The sequence below is a fragment of the Choristoneura fumiferana genome, chromosome 13, assembly GCF_025370935.1.
Source record: "Choristoneura fumiferana chromosome 13, NRCan_CFum_1, whole genome shotgun sequence".
NCBI classification, from domain to species: domain Eukaryota; kingdom Metazoa; phylum Arthropoda; class Insecta; order Lepidoptera; family Tortricidae; genus Choristoneura; species Choristoneura fumiferana.
Window position 1 is genome coordinate 18612822 of NC_133484.1, and position 19578 is coordinate 18632399.

General features: G+C 38.7%; 1 protein-coding gene across 3 annotated transcripts in view; it reads right to left on the reverse strand.

Moving 5' to 3' along the window:
• Positions 1–375: 375 nt before the first annotated feature.
• The window catches only part of LOC141434245 (zinc finger protein 711-like), a 43189-nt gene continuing 23986 nt past the window's right edge, over positions 376–19578 (reverse strand). Inside the window, exons 1-7 of one of the 3 annotated variants that reach the window (XM_074096630.1) lie at positions 19224–19361; positions 18602–18983; positions 17462–17557; positions 12055–12537; positions 10564–10779; positions 8004–8788; positions 376–7339 (exon numbers count right to left, since the gene is read on the reverse strand). In XM_074096630.1, coding sequence (XP_073952731.1) covers positions 7065–7339; positions 8004–8788; positions 10564–10779; positions 12055–12537; positions 17462–17557; positions 18602–18852 — 2106 coding nt within the window. In that variant the 5' untranslated portion in view covers positions 18853–18983; positions 19224–19361 and the 3' untranslated portion in view covers positions 376–7064. Of the gene's footprint in view, positions 7361–8003; positions 8789–10563; positions 10780–12054; positions 12538–17461; positions 17558–18601; positions 18984–19223; positions 19362–19578 lie in introns of those variants that run through there. The other 2 variants (XM_074096628.1, XM_074096629.1) reach the window with 2 other exon arrangements.

Sequence of the window (19578 nt, forward strand, 5' to 3'; positions counted from 1 at the left end):
GTGCATACATTTGTTGAATGAAATGGCAGATTATTTTTCGTTTATCTGGTAGAAGTACCTCTTACTGGGTGTCCACTTTCTGGAAAGTCAGGGAAGCTAAAGGTGGTCAGGAAAGTTTGCTAGAAATCCAAAAAGTCAGGGAAAAACTTGGTTTCCCAAAACTTAAGCTCGATATTTTGACACCAGTCGTTCCAGTTCTGGGCGACGTACGAAAAAGTGAGCACGTTCGGTGTGCAGTGAATTCCCATCATCGGGTCTAGCAACCAACCAATCATAGCGCAATTGATTATGAAACGGTTCTACCCTGACTTCATTCAGTTTCCTCGACAGCTGGGGATGCGTAGTCCAAAAACTACAAAATAAAAGCACAGAATGTGAACTAGTCAGATTGTTTATTATGTTTAAGGGTCGTTATAATTTCCATTCAGATGCGAGCGGTGCCTATTAAACACGCATACATTCGCAAAACACTATACTGATAGCACTATGTAAAACCTATGTCCCATAAAACTTATGTATCTGTATTATAAACATACAAAATAGATTAGGTTATAAAATATTGAATGTGTATAATGTAGTATTAATAACAAAAGCTATATTACTGTAATAAGAGGCATGCAGAGGTAGATCGGTACGTATATAATAAAAATAGCACTATTTCAAAACTTTGTATATGGTAAAAATCCTGTACTACAGTATCGAGATGACAAACACTCGGTGGCGCCACTATCTATGTGAAAACGTGGCATTTGTTTATAAAATTAGTTCCATTTTTAACCACCATGTATTTATAATTTTCTCGAACACTGCACTAAGATTTGTAAGAACAGCAATTAAATTTCTATTTACAAATAGCAAGTTTACGCACAAAATATATCCTGTCCTCTTTACACCGAGCAAGCCGCCTCTCACTCACACCTTAGCCTAGGGACCCATCGTAAGAGAGACAAGATGTTGGGAAACTTGAACTTTTTGCTTTATGGTAATGAGTTATCTAGATTTAGGTTAGCAACCACTTCTGCCGATGGCTCCTGACAGCAACAAGCATTTGTTGTGTTTGATGACTCATCAATCATGAGTTTTTATAGATGTAGTTTCTAAACAGGGCCGAAGGGGTTACAGCAGCGTGTTTGTTGCACAACAATCAAAAGAAAATTCGTTCGAAATAGGGCAGTAAAAAAAAAGTAAATGGATAAAATAGGAACTAAGAGCAAAACTATTAAGACGAGGAGGAAATCTATTCGATTTTTCGATAAATTAGGACCAAGCATGTACGAATGAATAAGATGGCGCTACCCGCAAAACTCAACTTAACCCGAAAAAGATTTTTTCACACCTCTCATTCAGAAAAGTAACTTCCCTGACGAGAGGGATCAAAGTGCAACTTTTCTGTTCAAGGCCTTTCTAAGTGCTTTTTTGTAAATGCAATTTTTTTAAGTCGCTAATTGTAAAACCACGCCATTTCTATGCTGGTTGCTCTTTAATTATATTTAGAATGGTTTATTTCAATTTTCGTCATACTCGGTATGAAAGACGAGTCGACGAGACGAGTTGTACGAGTCACTCGGGAGCAAAATTATTTTCATCTTGGGGGTTAGCACTTCAATCCCTCATTACGCTCAGGATTCTATTGTAGAATCCTTCGATACATTCTTTATTCAATGTACCGCCCTCGCCTTAAATACATCATTTTGCTCCCTCGTGACACAAACGACTATTAACAAAGAATTCGAAGTTCGAAACACGTCAGTGTAGTGTATTGGTAGTGATAGTTATTGGGTTTGTGTGAGTTGTGTGTTCTTACAGTGTGGAGGTGGAGCTGCACAAACACATTGGTTGTATATTATCATAAGACGTAGCTATCACAAGGTCGCGGGTGAGCAAATTGTAGTTCATTTAAAGCGCTCGACTTACAATGGATCCCACTCGTATACATAGAAACATGTTCTCAACACCGCTATGAACGCTTACGGCACCGCCACTATGTACAAATGCAACAATAGCATTTACAACATCAGGGAACATAAAATATAAATGCTAGTTTAGACATATTATGCAATTTTAGAAGCACTAAATGAAACGTACGCCAGATATTAAACTTACAACAAAATAGACCGGGCCAATGTTACACCTGCACTTCCTCCAAATTTCTATTTAAAAACTTAATAAATCAAAGACATTTTGTATTTCTTAATCTTATTCTATGGGTCCTATACGAGTCAATGTGCAGCTGTAAAGGTAGTACCTTTAATTTTAGTTTTTTCAATACATTGCCTCATAACTGGACACTTCACATTTCGACTTATATGTTATCCAAAATATTTCACTTAAATTAACACAGATTAGGATTAGCATGCTTGATACCCGGTCTAAGTCCAGTTCAGAATCAAGCCAGATAAAAAAAAGACGAATAAAAAAACAAAAACACAAAAAATATTCACAAAAATCAATACAAAATATTCAGGTAATTTTACCTAGTTTAAAAAATACAACAAAATCGTAACACTGTAATAAGTTACAGTTTTAGTAGATTGTAAAAAATCTACTACCTCCGACAGCCAATTGATGTTTTCATTTAAGTATAATTACATTTAAATTTATATTTCGAATATACAAAAAAAAAAAACAGCGTACCCACTGATAGCACATAACGTTTCTGAAGGAACAGCCTTCGCTGTCGCCTTGACTCTGAACATGGTTGAACTCATTCACTCTTATTATAAATTTTAAAAGACAGATTTTGGAAACTGTACACAGATTGGGTATTGGGGTAGTATTATGATACCATCCGATTTGCGGGATGCTTATCGCTTACATAATCAAGTTATAATAACACGTCCGTAAAATAGAACCACAATACCCTGTGCTCGACTAACCTAACAACTAAAAGCTAGGGACAAAATGGTCGCAAAGATCACAACGGCGGTTATTCTCACAATAATTCATATCCGCAACAAGCGGTGCTATCTAACGGCAACGACTGATAAACTCAGCCTGTATATCATCATGCCAAATATCACAATATTGTCACCTTTGCAACGAAAATTACATCAAAATGGAATATGTTTCGATTATTACATGGATATAGAAGGTTGAATAAGTACATATTATATTGTATGAATGAAAGCCTCTGCAGAGGTTTGCGGCTCCCGCCGCTTGATTCAGGCAAGTTAATGCTTTTTGCAGTGCGATGGAGTCCAATTCGGTGTACGACGAAGATAGGGGTCGCAGTGCACCGAATTGCACCTGATGCATGCACTATTGGTTTGGCTGTCTCAAGCTTGCACTGTGCTGACAGCATTGGAACCTAGTGGCGCCACGAGGCAGCCACAACTCCAAAAGGGGGAACCAATTTAGCACACTTTAGACCGCGCCCCGATGCTCGATGGGCAAAGGGGACACATCTTTTTATAATTTCGAAAGCATGGCGTCAATTCTAAACTCGCTCATGCCATATGTCCGTCTCTACTCTGCTCAATTCAGGATTCTGTCGCATAACTGCCTTCTACCCCCTGTAGATGACTGGGACGCCATTTGCATTTTGTCTTTGTTCAGTTTCTTGTCGAAGCCTATGATTGTCTTTAGCTGTACCATATATTTTTTTTACATATCTGACTCATTTTCGGATATATTCCTGACTCCCTATAAGTCGACTTCAAGTTCAACGAACTTATAATACCTAACAGTCTTTGGATACTTTTATCACTAAGACTCCTCTCCTCAACTTGTAAATAATTCTCTCCAAAATATATTTCGGAGCATTTTTTTTTCTTTTTATACTTTATATCAACATTTCAATTCAGAATCTTGTTTCAATAAGTAAATGTGTCGAGATTTTATCTTTGTGGATCTACACCGATGATGGCAATTTTGTAGTTTTTTTTTTTCATTGGGAATTATTTTTGTCGCAGGCGGTGGAGCGCGGTCGCATCCATCGTTAAGCTAGAAGCTTACCAACAGCAGATCAAAATACATTTGATTTATAAATAGATTCCTCATGAAAATATATTCTCTATGTCTTAGTCATAGAGTATACTTTCCACCGGCCGCGTTCCACCAGACGCCTGCATCCAGGTCTGTTTCGTACCAACATAGTTCTCGCATCGTTTCCGCGCCGCGACGTCGGTCGCTGACCGTCGAACGATGCCCAGAACACTGACTATTACCTGCTCTAACGGGCCCTGACAATCGAATTGCCAAATTGATAGCGCAACAAACTTTGTACGCGTTCTACCTATAAATTCGACAGGTCGACCATTACGCTAATAGTCATAATCACCTCGTGTTGTATCGTAAAATTTACAAACATCATTTATTTCTTCATAAATAACATTACCTTTGTACTCACTCGTTACGGTCATACTCTACGCTTAATTCTAAATATACATAAAAATATCACAGCACTATCGATTCACTTAAGCTATCCCGCGGCGCTTGGCGCCCGGCTCTCACAATACAAATAAAAGGAATCGAGAATAAACAAGCGACGCCGCACCGGTGCCACAGCAAATGCCTTCTTACAACCCATTTTTAGGCCGCATCTGGAGAACAGGCCTCAGAAATCTTATTCCCTCTGGCGTTAGTTAGTCTTGCTTTTTCCATAGATGGTCAGATTAGAAAATGTCGCTCTCTTTGTATGTTTGTAAAGTTAAGTTATGAAGACTCGAATGAGCATTGAGCCAATACGGTTTATGGGTACCTATTTTTTTATGTTTTATAAATTAAAACTTATTAATGCCTGTTATCGATTAGAGAAACAATTTTTAAGCTACCATTACATGAAATAACTAAGCTCAATGTTATAAAGGTTTAAAATTCAAGATTAGACAGGGAAGGACATTCTTGCATGTGACGTCACACGCAAGTAGCGCCATACTTGCTGCATAGAGAAAAGCGTTCGAGAAAGGGACAGGTATATCGATTCTTCAAAAAATCACTATAAATCCAATTTTTAACCCATTTAAGTTTTTTCTCCGTTAAGCACTGCCTGTATATTTATATTTTTATAATAATATATAAAACTTGGTTAATTCAGGACTTGTCAAATACTGTATTATTTAAAATGTTTCTAGATAAATCGATATTTTAATCTTTGCTGGTTAGGCATAGTAACGATATACGCCACAGCAATCAATAGCTGTATTTTAGTATAAGGCGTGATATAAAATCCATCCCCCAAGCGACCGGTGGCGGCGTTATGTCAAGCATAATAATAATAAAAGTGCCGCAAAAATAACCAAATATTTACAAAGCTTTTGTTCAGTAAGTCTACTACTCTCTCACATTCCGGGAAGTATATGCACCAATCGTAAGCGGGCGCCATTTTAACCCCCTTACTCATAAAACTTAACAAGCCTATGTTAACTAACAAATGCTTTGTCCCTTTCTAACAAATACAAATGTCGAAGTGACTGATAAGGACAAACGAATTTTAGCGGCATCTTAACTAAAATAGGTTTGATTGTCGTTTATGAATAAGGGGTAAATGTTTAGCAACAACTAATTAGGTTTTGTTGGATTCGTGAGAGAATGTTGTAAGACTTAAAATCGATCAACTAATAGGACAACTGTATTTTCGTTCGTAACGCGAGCCACACCAGCTCGTCTATAATCTGGATTATCCATGCTCTTACTAAATTGCGACTACAAAATCATAACTGTCTTCAAAAAAGTTCAAATCGACACGCTTACGCCGTCGTGTACGACAAAATGGCACAAATACACTACAGAATACATATAGTTTTCGGTAATTTCAGTTTTTTTTTTTTGCTTTTTTTTCTGTTTATATATAAGTAGACATAAAAAGGAAAACTTAACTAAATGAGGTAGCATTATTATGAATATGATAAAAAAAAAGTTTTATTCTAGCGTTTGGTGGGACACAATGTTTATATATATGTATATATCAACAGTTACATTAAATATTCCTATGAGTTACTGAGGTATATAGTCGTTTCTGGTTGAGGTAGCTGCGATGCGGAGAGGCGGTCGAAGAGGTTTCTTCTCGGCTTTTTCGCCTTCTTCATATTAATCGCTATCATCATCATCATCATCACCTTCGACCGCCGCTCTGCTATTACTAACAGTATTAATTCTATGAAACGGATAACTTGATATAAAAGCATGTGGATATTGGCGTATTGAAACAAAGCTCGCCTTTGTAGAAGTGTCGACATCCACAAATATTTTCTTCACAGAGCTACAGAATTAATAGGAAAAAACATTTTACCAAGGATTCCCAATCTTTTTTATGTCACTCTGTTTCTTGTTGTTACTTTTTTGGGACGCCCTTTTAAATGAAGCTTTATACGAGTACACGAATGTAGACGACTTAAGTGTACCGCTTCGCGGTGCTCCTGCTCCTAGGTAAGTGGAACGCTATAGGGCGTCGCGATATACAGATTGAGAATCCCTGTTTTTACAGGATTAATTTGTGTACCCAATATGGCTATATTATAAAAGAGTTTTATGGTAGGGCGAGCTTTGCTATGCCATAAGAATAAAGACTATCCGACGCGGATTTCCAGCCTCTATCACCAACTCATGTTTTAAAACGGCGCGTGACGTTCATGACACTGCTTTGGGGGGAGGGGCATCCATTCCTCAAGTAACGACTGAAGGGGATTTCGAAAAAAAAAATACCAAAGGAGACTGTTTCGTCATATAACGTGTTTACCGCCCATCCGTGTTAGTAAAAGTAGGGAAAAATGGAGGAGAGGGGAAGCGATGAAACCCTCGAAAGTTCACCAGAGATAGGGTAAATAAAAATAAAGTGGTTTTTATGGGTTCTCGTCTAAGCGTCAGTGTCTGTGACTGTCCTCGTCGATATCACCCTTCTGTTTCTTTTACATATAACTGAGCCGCGACTGTCCCCTATCTCTCCTGCTGCAAAGTGCAGTGACGCCAAAGGTCATCGTGATTCAGTCGAAAAAGTCACTGTACGAGTACACTGCGCTTTCCAACCCGCTTGTTGAGCGTGGCGAGTAACCCCTCCCCCCTTCAGTGGACGTCCTACGGCTGATGATGCACACCGGCCACCTAGTCTTTACTCCCACGGCTACTATTTAAAATATATCTGTGTTCATGACCGCAAGTCGACTATCGGTTTCATAGCCATACGGATCCTGGTATTTGGTAACGATACGGGGCTCCCATTTGATCGGTTCCGGCTGCTCGAGTACGTACCCATACTGCTGGTAGGGCTGGTCCTTTATGGTTAGCAGTGGGTCGATGTGGGGGAGGATGTGGTCGTCGAGGTGGAGGAGACGGCCGCAGTCCGCGACCGTGAAGTCTGGGCCGTATTCAAGAGGGATGCCCGCTGCTTCCAGCTGTTGCGGCTCTGGGTCCATATTGTTGGTAACTGTTTAGTAAAGCTTTGCATACATGGTCGGTGACATATGACATTTCGTCATTAGTTCATTACTTAAAAAAAACTCGTGACTCAAAATAGATATTTTTTCTGAGTGAACTTTATAAACATTACGTCAAGGTTCAATTTTGTTGACATATTGATTTTAGATACGAGATTTTTCCAAAGTAGTGACGATTTGTTGACTTGTCACATTTCGGTGTAAATATGAGACGTGCACCCGAGCATAAGGTATTTGACAAATCCCGAGTTTGCCATTTTGTATTGTATGTAAGTAATACGATAATATTATAAAAATATGAATTCTGTTTTTTTTTTTATCACTTTTTTAATTTGATACTTTTTTGATGCTGTTATGAAAATGGTAGCTCAAAAGTGTCATGACAAATATATATTTAAAATGGGCTAATAAATCTAAATATATTTTTTTTCAAAAATTTTGAAATATTATATTATATACCCTATGTCACTCCAAAAGTTTTGACGAATTAATAGATCATATGTTGAACACTGTCCAGCCATTTCGGCTACAGAGAGAAACAAAAACAAACATACACACCATATATACAATGTTCGAAAACGTCAGGTTAAAGAAAGAATAAAATAAACATGATCATCCATAAAAAATACTCACCCGAAACAAATGTAGCAGAAGGGGCCAACACAAACTCGGTGACACTGCCAGGCGCGATAGACGGGTTGATGCTATCTAAATCAATGGCTTCGTTGGCCGGCTCCAGCAACATATAAGATTCCTTGATATCTTCTTCACTCGCCATGGCGTTCTCTCGCGACTCTCTATCACTAAGTTCCTTCGAGATCATCTCCAAGTCGGTCATAACATCCGTTTCAACAGCATTCTTAAGCGTGCCAGTGTTGTTAGTAACGTTTTCTTTACTACCGGCGTTATGCGGTTTCGGATTCGATTTTTTTATCGTTTTCGGATCGATTTTGTGCATCTTCAACAGATGCTTGTACCAGTTGGAGTATTGTGTGAATGTTTTCGTGCAAACAGTGCACTTGTAGGGGCGTTGACCCGTATGCACGTTATGATGCTGCTTAAGTTTGTATTCGGTAGTGAAACCCTTGCTGCAGTATGAGCATTGGTAGTTTTTGACGTCTGCGTGTATTTTGGAGTGTTCTTTGAGACGGCTTTTTGCGTTGTAGAGGTTACCGCACACTTTGCATATGTGGATGACTGTTTCGAAATGCTGCGGGACGTGTTTCATGAGCAAGTATTTTTCGCCGTAGATCTTGGCGCAGATGGGGCATGCGAATGTTTTCTTCTTGTGCACGTCGAGGTGTTTTTCGGCGGCGGTGCGGGAGTAGAACTGGAGGCCGCAGAGACGGCACCAGTGGTCCATGGAGGCGTCGTGCTGCTTTTGGTGGTGGAGGATCAGTTCCTTTGGTGTTTCGAAGCTGTAAAAAAAAATTGGATTTGTTCATAGCAGCGACATAGTTTACTTAAATGCGAGCAATCGCTACATTATATTTATCATATTGAAAATAGGTCACAGGCATAGTGACTGCTATCAACCTCAATTTCATCATCATCATCATCAAAAATTACATGCTTCATTCTCTTTTGTTTCTGTTAACTACGTAGTCTCTGAATAAGTCTCCATAGTAAGTTTTGAATAACAGTAGACGATCAGAACTTGAAAAGATCTTCACCGGTCTGATAATAGAATGAAATGTAGTTCGTCCAGGTAAACAATAGCAAACCCAACATCTACATATTCTATAGGTTTTATACTTGAAGTCAATATAAAATTTTCTTATTATCTTGATGATGCAACAATTTTTTTTATTAAAAATTTTTTTTTTTAAATAATTAAGAATAGCCTGTCCAGGACTTTTTTGCAAATCCATTTCTAATATATTTCCTAACATACTAAATTTATTATAAAATAGCTTTCATTCTGTTATCAGACCGGTGAAGATCTTTTCAAGTTCAGATCTTAGACCACAAGGTTTCTTGACATATCGCTACGGGCTGTTAATATAAACTGCCTCTTTTTCCTCAACTCTGTACCATTTGGTCCTTCGAACCGGATGCACCATCAAGTATGACCATAATTATTAATTATATATTTCATATTTTTCATCTTTTTGAAGAAAAGTACAACTAAACATGAAGTAAACAAGCCCGGACATAACCAAAATAAAAAACACCTTTTGAATAAATTTTACTTACCTCATTGAATTTTAATGAACTAAAATAAATTCCCAACCCTTTGTTCAGCCAAACCACGGTATCACAGTAATTTTGTATTATAAATTAATACGTTATAGGTTTGATTTTTGTCACAATGTCGCGATGAAATTTCAAAACGTCGAGCCTCAGAGCCAGCAAAGTTCCGGACGATAGGTGGCGCTGGTGTCGTGCACAGAGCCAATACTGAGCGGCAAAAAATCTGGCCCGCAAATGTATGCAGAATAGGTAATTTTGTATGAAGCGTGTACCAAATTTTGTGCTGCTGAGTATATTTTACAATTAAAAAAAAATGAGGGCTACTTGACAGACGAAATATCACTAGATGACGTTAGTGTCGTGAGGTCCATCTGACGTTGCGGTCTTGCTTGCAGTTTGTTCATTTAGTTATTTAACTCATTTTACAGTGGGCAATGAAGTAGTGAGCAGTGGGTAGTGGGTAGAGGGCAATGAAGTAGTGGGCAGTGGGTAGAGGGCAATGAAGTAGTGAGCAGTGGGTAGTGGGCAATAGGTAATGAAGTAGTGACCAGTGGGTAGTGGGTAATGAAGTAGTGGGCAGTGGGTAGAGGGCAATGAAGTAGTGAGCAGTGGGTAGTGGGTAATGAAGTAGTGGGCAGTGGGTAGAGGGCAATGAAGTAGTGAGCAGTGGGTAGTGGGCAATAGGTAATGAAGTAGTGACCAGTGGGTAGTGGGTAATGAAGTAGTGGGCAGTGGGTAGTGGGTAATGAAGTAGTGAGCAGTGGGTAGTGGGCAATAGGTAATGAAGTAGTGACCAGTGGGTAGTGGGTAATGAAGTAGTGGGCAGTGGGTAGAGGGCTATGAAGTGGTGGGTAGTGGGTAGAGGGCTATGAAGTGGTGGGTAGTGGGTAGCGGGTAATGAAGTAGTAGGCAGTGGGTAGTGGGTAATGAAGTGGTGGGCAGTGGGTAGTGGGTAGCGGGTAATGAAGTAGTGAGCAGTGGGTAGTGGGCAGTCACTCACACATCCCCGCAGCCGGGCTGCGAGCACATGATGACGCAGATGCCGTGTGCGGTGCGCTGGTGCTCGCGGTAGCGGAACTCGCTCGCGAACGTCGTGCTGCAGCGCGGGCAGCAGCGGGGCTTGACCACGCGCCCCACCGCGCACGCGCCGCCGAACGCCGCCGCGTGCGACACCAGCCGCGCCAGCCGGCTGAACGTACGCTCGCATGATTCGCACCTGCAACGGAGGACGTTTACTACACTAAGGGGCTGTTTTGTCTCTATTTGTACTGTTCGAATAGACGGAGACGGCATCACATTTAACCGTCAGTTAAGACTAATCAATGGATGGTGAAACAGCCCATAAAAGGCCTGTACTGACTTTGATTAGTGATTAGTGCAGGTGCTTAGTGATTAAGAGAAAACACCTGCGTAGTAAAGTGATTAGAAGCTTGTTCTGTTTTTTGCGAGTGGACTGCGAGTAGCCTCGTCCCGCGCGCCTCCCTACCCCCTTACTCGCTACGTGCCTGCCACTAAACACGTCTGGACAGCAGTTGTTAGGGTTTAGTGTTTAGTTAGCCACTAAACAGAATTGGCTACTACTCGCACTACACACCTGCATTAATCAGTCGCACCTGCTAATCACCTGCACTCGCACTAATCAAAGTGAATGATGGTCATCTGGCCTAACATCTGGTAGCATGGTGAACGGTTGTGTTGCTCTGAAGATGAGCTCTGGTTGAGTTAAAAACGCGGCAGTGTAGTGTGGTGATGGTAAGAATTGTGTGATTTACGTATGTTTTTAGCGTGGAGGTGGAAGAACTGCCTGCACACGCATATCTTGCATAAACGTAACTATCATAAGGTCACGGTTGAGCATAGTAACAGTGGCGAAGCGTCCATAAAACTCTATTCCCACCGGCTTGCCCAATATTTACAAAATAGAACAACAAGACATATACAGACTTTATGAAAGATGTAAGCGATCTTTGCTTTGGCTATACCACGGAAATATCTGACGCCACGCCACTGCAAAGTATTTTTTTCAGTTCATTGATATGGACATCTGCATAGTAACGCCTGATTCAATAAATTACATAACAATTATTTACGTAAGCATGCCCCCCCCCCCCCCATGATTACTCGTTAGAACTTTGCTTGCTGGCAAGGAAGTCAAAAACTACTAAAATTCTACTTAGGTAATATTTGAATGAGCCCTAGCTTAAAACCCCATTTAGTTAAGACGATGCACGAATGATGCGAGTTGTGTTACATTACGTCCTTTGGAGAGACAATGAATTCAGTTGATAAAAAATACTGCAATGTAGTGAAACTGAGTTGCATGTTCTCACATTGCCTAAATCGGGCTTAACCCTTTCGAACCCAGCCAAGTATGAAAAGAATTACGTGGACTTTATGTACAATTCATGTCAAGTTCAAAATTCAAATGTAATTAACCCGCACGATCGTAACTGCTGGGTTCGAAAGGGCTCTAAGTGTGCAAAATACTCACTTGAACCTATTCTTATTGATGTGCTCATAGCAGTGCCGACCAAACAGAGAATACTTGTCAAACATGCGGGAGCACATTATACAGCTGTACACAACCTCTTTCTCTGGGTGATCATGGTTGAAATGCAAATCAATCTCAGCTCGGTTCTTGAATATAGTTTTACAGACGACACAGAATATCCCACCAATCAAATCTATGGAACTGTCTTCTGATTTCTCGGATTCAGATTCTGATTCATCTGAATCATTTGTATCGTTAAGTACATCGCCAAAGTGTATAGTGAGATGTTCGACGGCGTCAGCTTTGTTTTCTGCCTGCTCACTGCATATTGGGCAGGTGTAGACCGACAAGGAGTGTTCGTCGATGTGCTTCTCGCAGGCGTCTACGCAGTGCACTTTCTCGTTACATGTCTGGCAGGGGAATGGTGGCTTGTCATTCATGTGGATGATTTTGTGCAACTGCAGCTCCCGTTTGGTTGGGAATCTGTGAATAAATGATCAAGGTTGGCGAAGTGTTTTTCATTTAATAAACTATCATGGGATCATGATGGGGAGATTGACACAATAATAGTATGAACCAGTGGCGGCTGTACCTTAAGTGCGCTCGTGCGCTGAACCACCAATCCAAAAGATTAAAAAAATACAAAACATAACTTCATCTTTATTTTTAAATTAACTTAATTAGTATTTATTTTTTAAACGTACAAAAACCTAAATAAAATTTCCAATTATGACGAAGCAATTTAAGCGCTTTGCTAAACTATTAAGAGTTATTTTCCCTTTAAAGAAGAGAGGACTGCCAATATAACTTGTATGAGGCACGAGCTTATACGCCTGACGCGTGAGACAAAAGATAGTTCATAGAAATGAGCAATGAGTCTGTAGTCTGTTCTCGTGCGCCGCACGCGCGAACCGACGATTACCGAGAGCACCCGATGTTTGACGAAATTCGGCGGCCGGAGACCTCTCGTTATTAGTATAGTTTCGATGTATCTGTGACGCGTTAATTATTGTTTGTTTATGTTAATTAATTGTTTTTTATTTTTGTTTTGGTTCTTTTCTATACTGTTTGTACTGTGTGTGTGGTGTGAGTGAAGATGAGCGTGATTTGTTTTGGTTCTTTTCTATACTGTGTGTGGTGTCAGTGAATATGAGCGTGAATGAAAATTATTGTTTTATTGCAATTTCTAATCTTAATACTTAGTGAGCAAGTAAAGCGCACCACCAGTTCGATGACCCAACAGCCGCCACTGGTATGAACTATATATACTCGCCACAGATCGCGGGTGAGCAAATAGGAATTGTTTATAGTTCATTGATATGTACCTGCGCAAAGTAACGTCAGATTCAATAAATTACAATTAATATATGTAAAAGAAAATAAAACTGGAAAAAACCGGCCAAGTGCGAGACGGCCTCGCGCGCGAAGGGTTCCGTACCATTAATCCAAAACATTAAGTTTGTTGTATGGGAGCCAATGATATTTCATAGTATATATATGTTACGTTAATTCCTATAGTTTGGCTAATGAAAGCTGAACCCAGCTATTATTTGAGTGGCAAAATTATTCAAATGTCATGGGCAATCAGATCAAAGAGTATAAGAAAACAGACACTTGAGCTTGTACTATTATCTATTCTGTGACTTGTTGAGTTTAGACCTTTGTGTGTTAAAATAAGAGTTTTTTTGGAAATTTACTGCTGAAACATGGGCGAAACAATCAAAAGTGGTGAGCCACAGATTATTTTAACCATAAATTGAAAATACAAACTGAAATATAGATAAATAAATAAATAAATAAATTCATGGGACATTTTGACACCAATTGACCTAGTCCCAAACTAAGCAAAGCTTGTACTATGGATACTAGGCAACGGATAAACATACTTATATAGATAAATACATACTTAAATACATATTAAACATCCAAGACCGAGAAAAACATCCGTGTTATTCACACAAATATCTGCCCCGGCCGGGATTCGAACCCAGGACCTCAAACTTCGTAGTCAGAACCCAGCCCCCACTGCTAAGCGGCTAAATAAGAAACAAACAAGCTGAGACATGCATAGGGGAAATTCGTGTCTGTACCGTGACCAGCAGTGGTGTAGCAGTATAGCACGCGGTACGGAATACCGAGGACCTGGGTTCGATTCCCAGTGCTGGTCTTATTTTTCTGGTTTTTCTATGCATCTATATTTCAGTTTGTATTTTCAATTTAGGTTTTACGGGAAGTAAAAATTTGGAATTGAAATAAAAAATACAAAAAGATTCCAAAAAAACAATCTTATTTTAACCATGATTAGAAGCAGATTAGATTATGGCAGTTTCTTGTTTGGATCATGTGCAAACTCGCACTTGAATAAGTTGGACATTGTCCAGAATCATGCTTTGCGTATATGTGGAGGGTTTATTCGGAGCACTCCAATTCATGTGATGCAGAACGAACTCTGTTTGCCACCTCTTTCAGTCCGCAGACAGTTTTTGGCATCACGTTACTGGCTCAGAGTTGGTTCTGTATCGAGCGATGAAACTATTGAACTCCTGCAGCAGTTGTCTGGGCAGTGCGAACTCAGTTATTGGACCAACAAAGCAAAGCCAATGCTTGTCGCGGTGAACAAATTTTTTTAGAGAGGTAGATATGCATAGAGCTCCCATATTGGATATGTATACAATTGGTATATGGGTATCATATATTGACATTCAGGCTTGTGTTAAATGTTTTGTAGATAGCGTAAGCAAACCAAAACGAAGTGTACCAATTGATTGCCTTAAGAATAATGTCATCCAAATGATGGTTCAAGAATATGACGGATTTTATAAGTTGTTTACAGATGGATCCAAGAGTATGGGGGTTGGGGCTGCATTTTTTGATCCACAGTTGAACATCTCTAAGCAATTTAATTTGGATTCTAGAATCTGTATAATGAGAGCAGAGCTAATTGCCATATATGAAGCTCTTTTATATGCTCAGACTATTGAAAAGAGCAAGGTAGTTGTACTTTCGGATTCGAGAAGTGCACTTCAACACCTGGCTCAGTGTGTCTCGGGTTCCCGAGGTATGCCGATAGCCTATGATGTCATAAAACTTATATATTTCTTGCAATGTAACCACACCCAAATTGTTTTGCAATGGATTCCATCTCATGTGGGGGTAGCTGGGGAATGAGCAGGCAGATAGGTTGGCTAGCCTGGCTATCACAGGGGGGATTGATCGTGTTTCTAAGCCATATGGTACTGAATTGGTGCAACTGGCTAAGGAGGAGTGCGTTTCCAAATGGCAGGAACTTTTTAGTGCAGCATTGTTGACAAAGGGCATTTGGTATGGTACCATGCAGAATAAGGTATTTAAAGTTCCCTGGTTTGATTGTGCCGGCCTGTCCAGGGGCCTTCTTGTGTCAGCACTACGTGTTCGATCAGGTCACATTCCACTTAATTGTTTTTTGCATTTGATGAGAGTTGTGCAATCACCTTTGTGTATGGGATGTAATAAGACTGAAGACCTTATTCACTTTCTTGTGGAATGTGATCAGAATAAGGAGATCAGAGTCAGGTATTTGGATGGTATGGGCTTGTTCAATGGAGGTGTAAATGTAATTCTCAGTCGACCGCTTTCAGAAGAAGCGATGCGAATTTACAGATTCATTGGACGGGCCTTTGCATCCAGAGAAGTGGTTTCAGTGCAAGGGAGAGTGTAATATTTGTCTGTAGTGTGGTGTATATATCTGAGGCTCCCCATGAGGCTGACATAGTCACATTTGGTGTGCTAAAGCCTCGTTAAAATATTAGAAGGAAAAAAAAAAAAAAAACCATGATAAGCAAATTCAAACAAAAAACCGGCCAAGCGCGTGTCGGACACGCTCAAACTAGGGTTCCATAGCCAATACGAAAAATTAAGTAATATTTTTCTAAGAATTTCGTATTTTATACGGAATCTTCCTTAGTTTAGGTATATTTTATACCTTTGGCTGCTATTTACCCTTAAACTACTAATAATTCTCAAGCAAACTTAGCCGTTATAGTTTCCTTGAAAGTTTGATATACTTACTACCATCCTAAATTTTTTCAAATTTTCCACCCACCGGTTTAGATTTTAGAGGGAGGGGAACGACGACGCTCGATTTTAATGATAATTTGCACTTTAAAGTTGAATATTTCGCAAACATATCGCTGAATCGAAAAATCGTCTGAGCAAACCCATGGTTTTAAAAGACCTATCCAACGATACCCCACACTATAGGGTTGGATAAGAAAAAAAAATCACCCCCACTTTAACGTTTATACCCTAAAAAAAAAATATTTTTTATTTTTTTACTGTACCATTTTGTCGGCATAGTTTACATATATATCCTTGCAAAATTACAGCATTCTATCATTGATAGTCCCTGCGCAAAGCCGCGGACGGACGGACCCACAGACAGACAGACGGACAGACAGACAGAGACAGACAGACAGATATACAGACCAGACAGACAGCGGAGTCTCAGTAATAGGGTTCCATTGGCAAACTTTGGGTACGGAACCCTAGAAAAGGCAGTCTGGTTTGCAAACATAATATATGTGGAAAATATATTTAAAAACCAATTCTCACAAATCACAATTCGCTTGGCAGCAACTAGTACATGAGTAAATTCAAAGATATAAACAATAAGGGATGTAAAAAAAAAATATGAAAAAAAAAAAATATGGTTTGTGTGCTTTGCCTACCCCTTTTGGGACTGATGTTTGTGTGTGTAGTTTAAAAAAAATAAGGAATAACTTATTAAAATGCAGAGCAATAAAACAATATAGCTGTCATTATAAACATGGAGCTGTCAAAGTTTCTTGTATCAGTACATATTGAGATATTTTGGAGTAATATTTCATAAGTGGGTACTTACCGTGTGTTGTTAAAGGTGATTGAAACAATAACAAAATTTGGCAAATCATGAGTTAGATGTTATGAGCAAACATAGCACTACAGGAGGCATTTAGCGGGCACATTTAGTTGGTAATGTGCCTAAATGATGATGATGATGGTATCCTGTTATCCCTCACTAGGGACATAGGGCTTGTAGAAGTTTTCCATTTGGCTCGATCTTGCCTAGGTATTTGTATAATATATTTATATAATATTAAATATTACTTGTTTTATTTAAAATAAATATAAATTGGCTTCGGTACAGTACCTATTAATAAGTAAGGAGTAAAAATACTAAGTATAAATACTTTCTTCAGACAACTGTTTTTTTTTTTACGCCTCCTCTAGTGCTATGTTTGGTTATGAGAGAGATGTTACGGTTTGTCTCGCTTTCAATCTTGCTATTTTACCAAGATGTATTTTGCCAATGTTGATGTAAAAACATTACCTACATTAGGAGACTGTTGCATTTATGTAATAACATTACAAACAATTAGTTAGTACTCACTCTGTTTGGCAGGTAGAGCACCGAAACTTGTGTAGAGCGATGATATGATCATTCAGGGTTGACACTTTGGAAAATTGTTTGTTGCAATATTCGCATCTGAAAAAAAATTGTATCATTTTTTATACAAAAAATTTAATTACAGTCATAATCATTTATAACAACATATTGGATGTAACAAAGAAAAAAAAGTTCCATAGCAACCTTCTATATTTAAATAACATGATTTTGGCTGAATTTTCATACCCTTCTTCATTAAAAAATAAAGCACTCATATAAGTAAGACATGTTTACTACCCTGGGCCTTAATTATTAGGGATGGGCCGAATTTGGCATATTCGGCAGGTATACCGAATATTCGTATTGGGCCATATATTCGGCTAAATCACCAAATGTTCAGCAAAGTGGTACTCAAACTTTTTACTGTGTTGAGTTGAGTGTTAAATGTGTTATTTTTATGAGGTATAGTGAGGTTTATGCTTTTGTTGACATTGTAGCTTTATTTCTAATAACAGCAAATAAAAATAATGGTTATTCATTAAAAACAAAATATAAGTATGTAGCTGTTGTGAAATTAAGCTACAGTGATCTTTATAATAAAATAATATGGTAATATAATCAAGTTGTTATTGTGAGAATTTTTTATTTTTATCAAGAGTTGCATGATTAAATTACAACATTTCAACAAAACATTAATCATATTTCTAGTTTCTAATTAGGAATAAATTATGCAGAATATTTGGTTTGGTAAAAGTTTTACTGAAAAATCGGCAGAATGTTTGTATTCGGTGAAACCCATGTTCGGCCCATCTCTATTAATTATGCACTGTTAAGATCAATTAAATATTTTTATTACACTAGCTTTATCCCGTGGCTTTTTTGCCTTTACCATATTTTTTTTTCCGGATAAAAAAAAGAATTGGATCACTATCCTGTGGCAATTTAAAAAAATTCATTCTTTGTGCATCTCTATTCAATAGCCTCATAAGTTGCCGCATACTTTATAAAGTACAAATCAATTGTAAGAATAATTAATATCCCATACAATTGCCAAAGAAATAATAGCAAAATTGGTAATGAAATGGTTCCACCATGGTACATGATTCAGTTTCCTCGCCTTGTATGTTAAAAGTGAATACTAACTTGAATCTGTCTTTGATGACATGGTTGGTATAGCAGTGGCCGCGGAAGCTCGGGTACCCGACAATATCCTTGTGGCATATAACGCATGTGTACACAATCTCCTCCGTCCCCAGATTGTGCTTATTGTAATGTGTATCATAATCCTTTTTATTTCTAAACGTCAAGTGGCAAAGGCTGCAGTAGATGCCACCGACTAAGTCAATAGTGGTTAACTTGAGGTTGGCCACCTGCAATGGCGATGGGGATGCCATGATGAGCTCGCTGTGATTCTATGTGTGATCCATTTACGGGTCTGTCTATGTTAAATGGATGTCAGTGCTACTATTGAAAACATCGTCACAACCTTTCTGAGCAGCTACATGATCCTTGTGTTGTTATACATCTGCAAATACAAAAAAACATCAATGCCAGCGCGACCTTGACGAAAGTAAAAGAAAAAGACGAATAAGTACTGAAAAACAAGAGAAGAAACGCCGGTTGTTAACTTTTTCGCTCCCATTCGACGTGACTTCGCATATAATGAAGCCGGTACTTGCATCGCGCGCCGCGACACCGATAAGGTTGCTCGGATCAGCCATTTAAAACCATATGCCTATTTTACGAAATATGAATGCATACTCACAAAATCGGAAAGGAACTTATAGATGAGCATCGGACAAGAGTCCTGCGGAAAGCTTTACATGATAACAGCCGAAATAAAAGTTAAACTCTATAAAATGTAACACCGGATAACACAGAACGCTAAGAAAACGTGTGGAATTTTGACAGTTGTGAAGAGTTTGTGATTTAGTAAAAATCGATAAAATTATCTATCGGAAGAAACTGTTTTTAGTGTGTCTGAAAAGCACTTCCAAATAGAAGAGGTTGTTAAAAATATGCCTCAAACAGTGTACTCGTTTTCTTTTTAATCCATTTTACTGCTATCAAAACGTTTCAACAAGATTTGTAGTCAAAAAAAAAGTTTGCGTTTAGTTCAG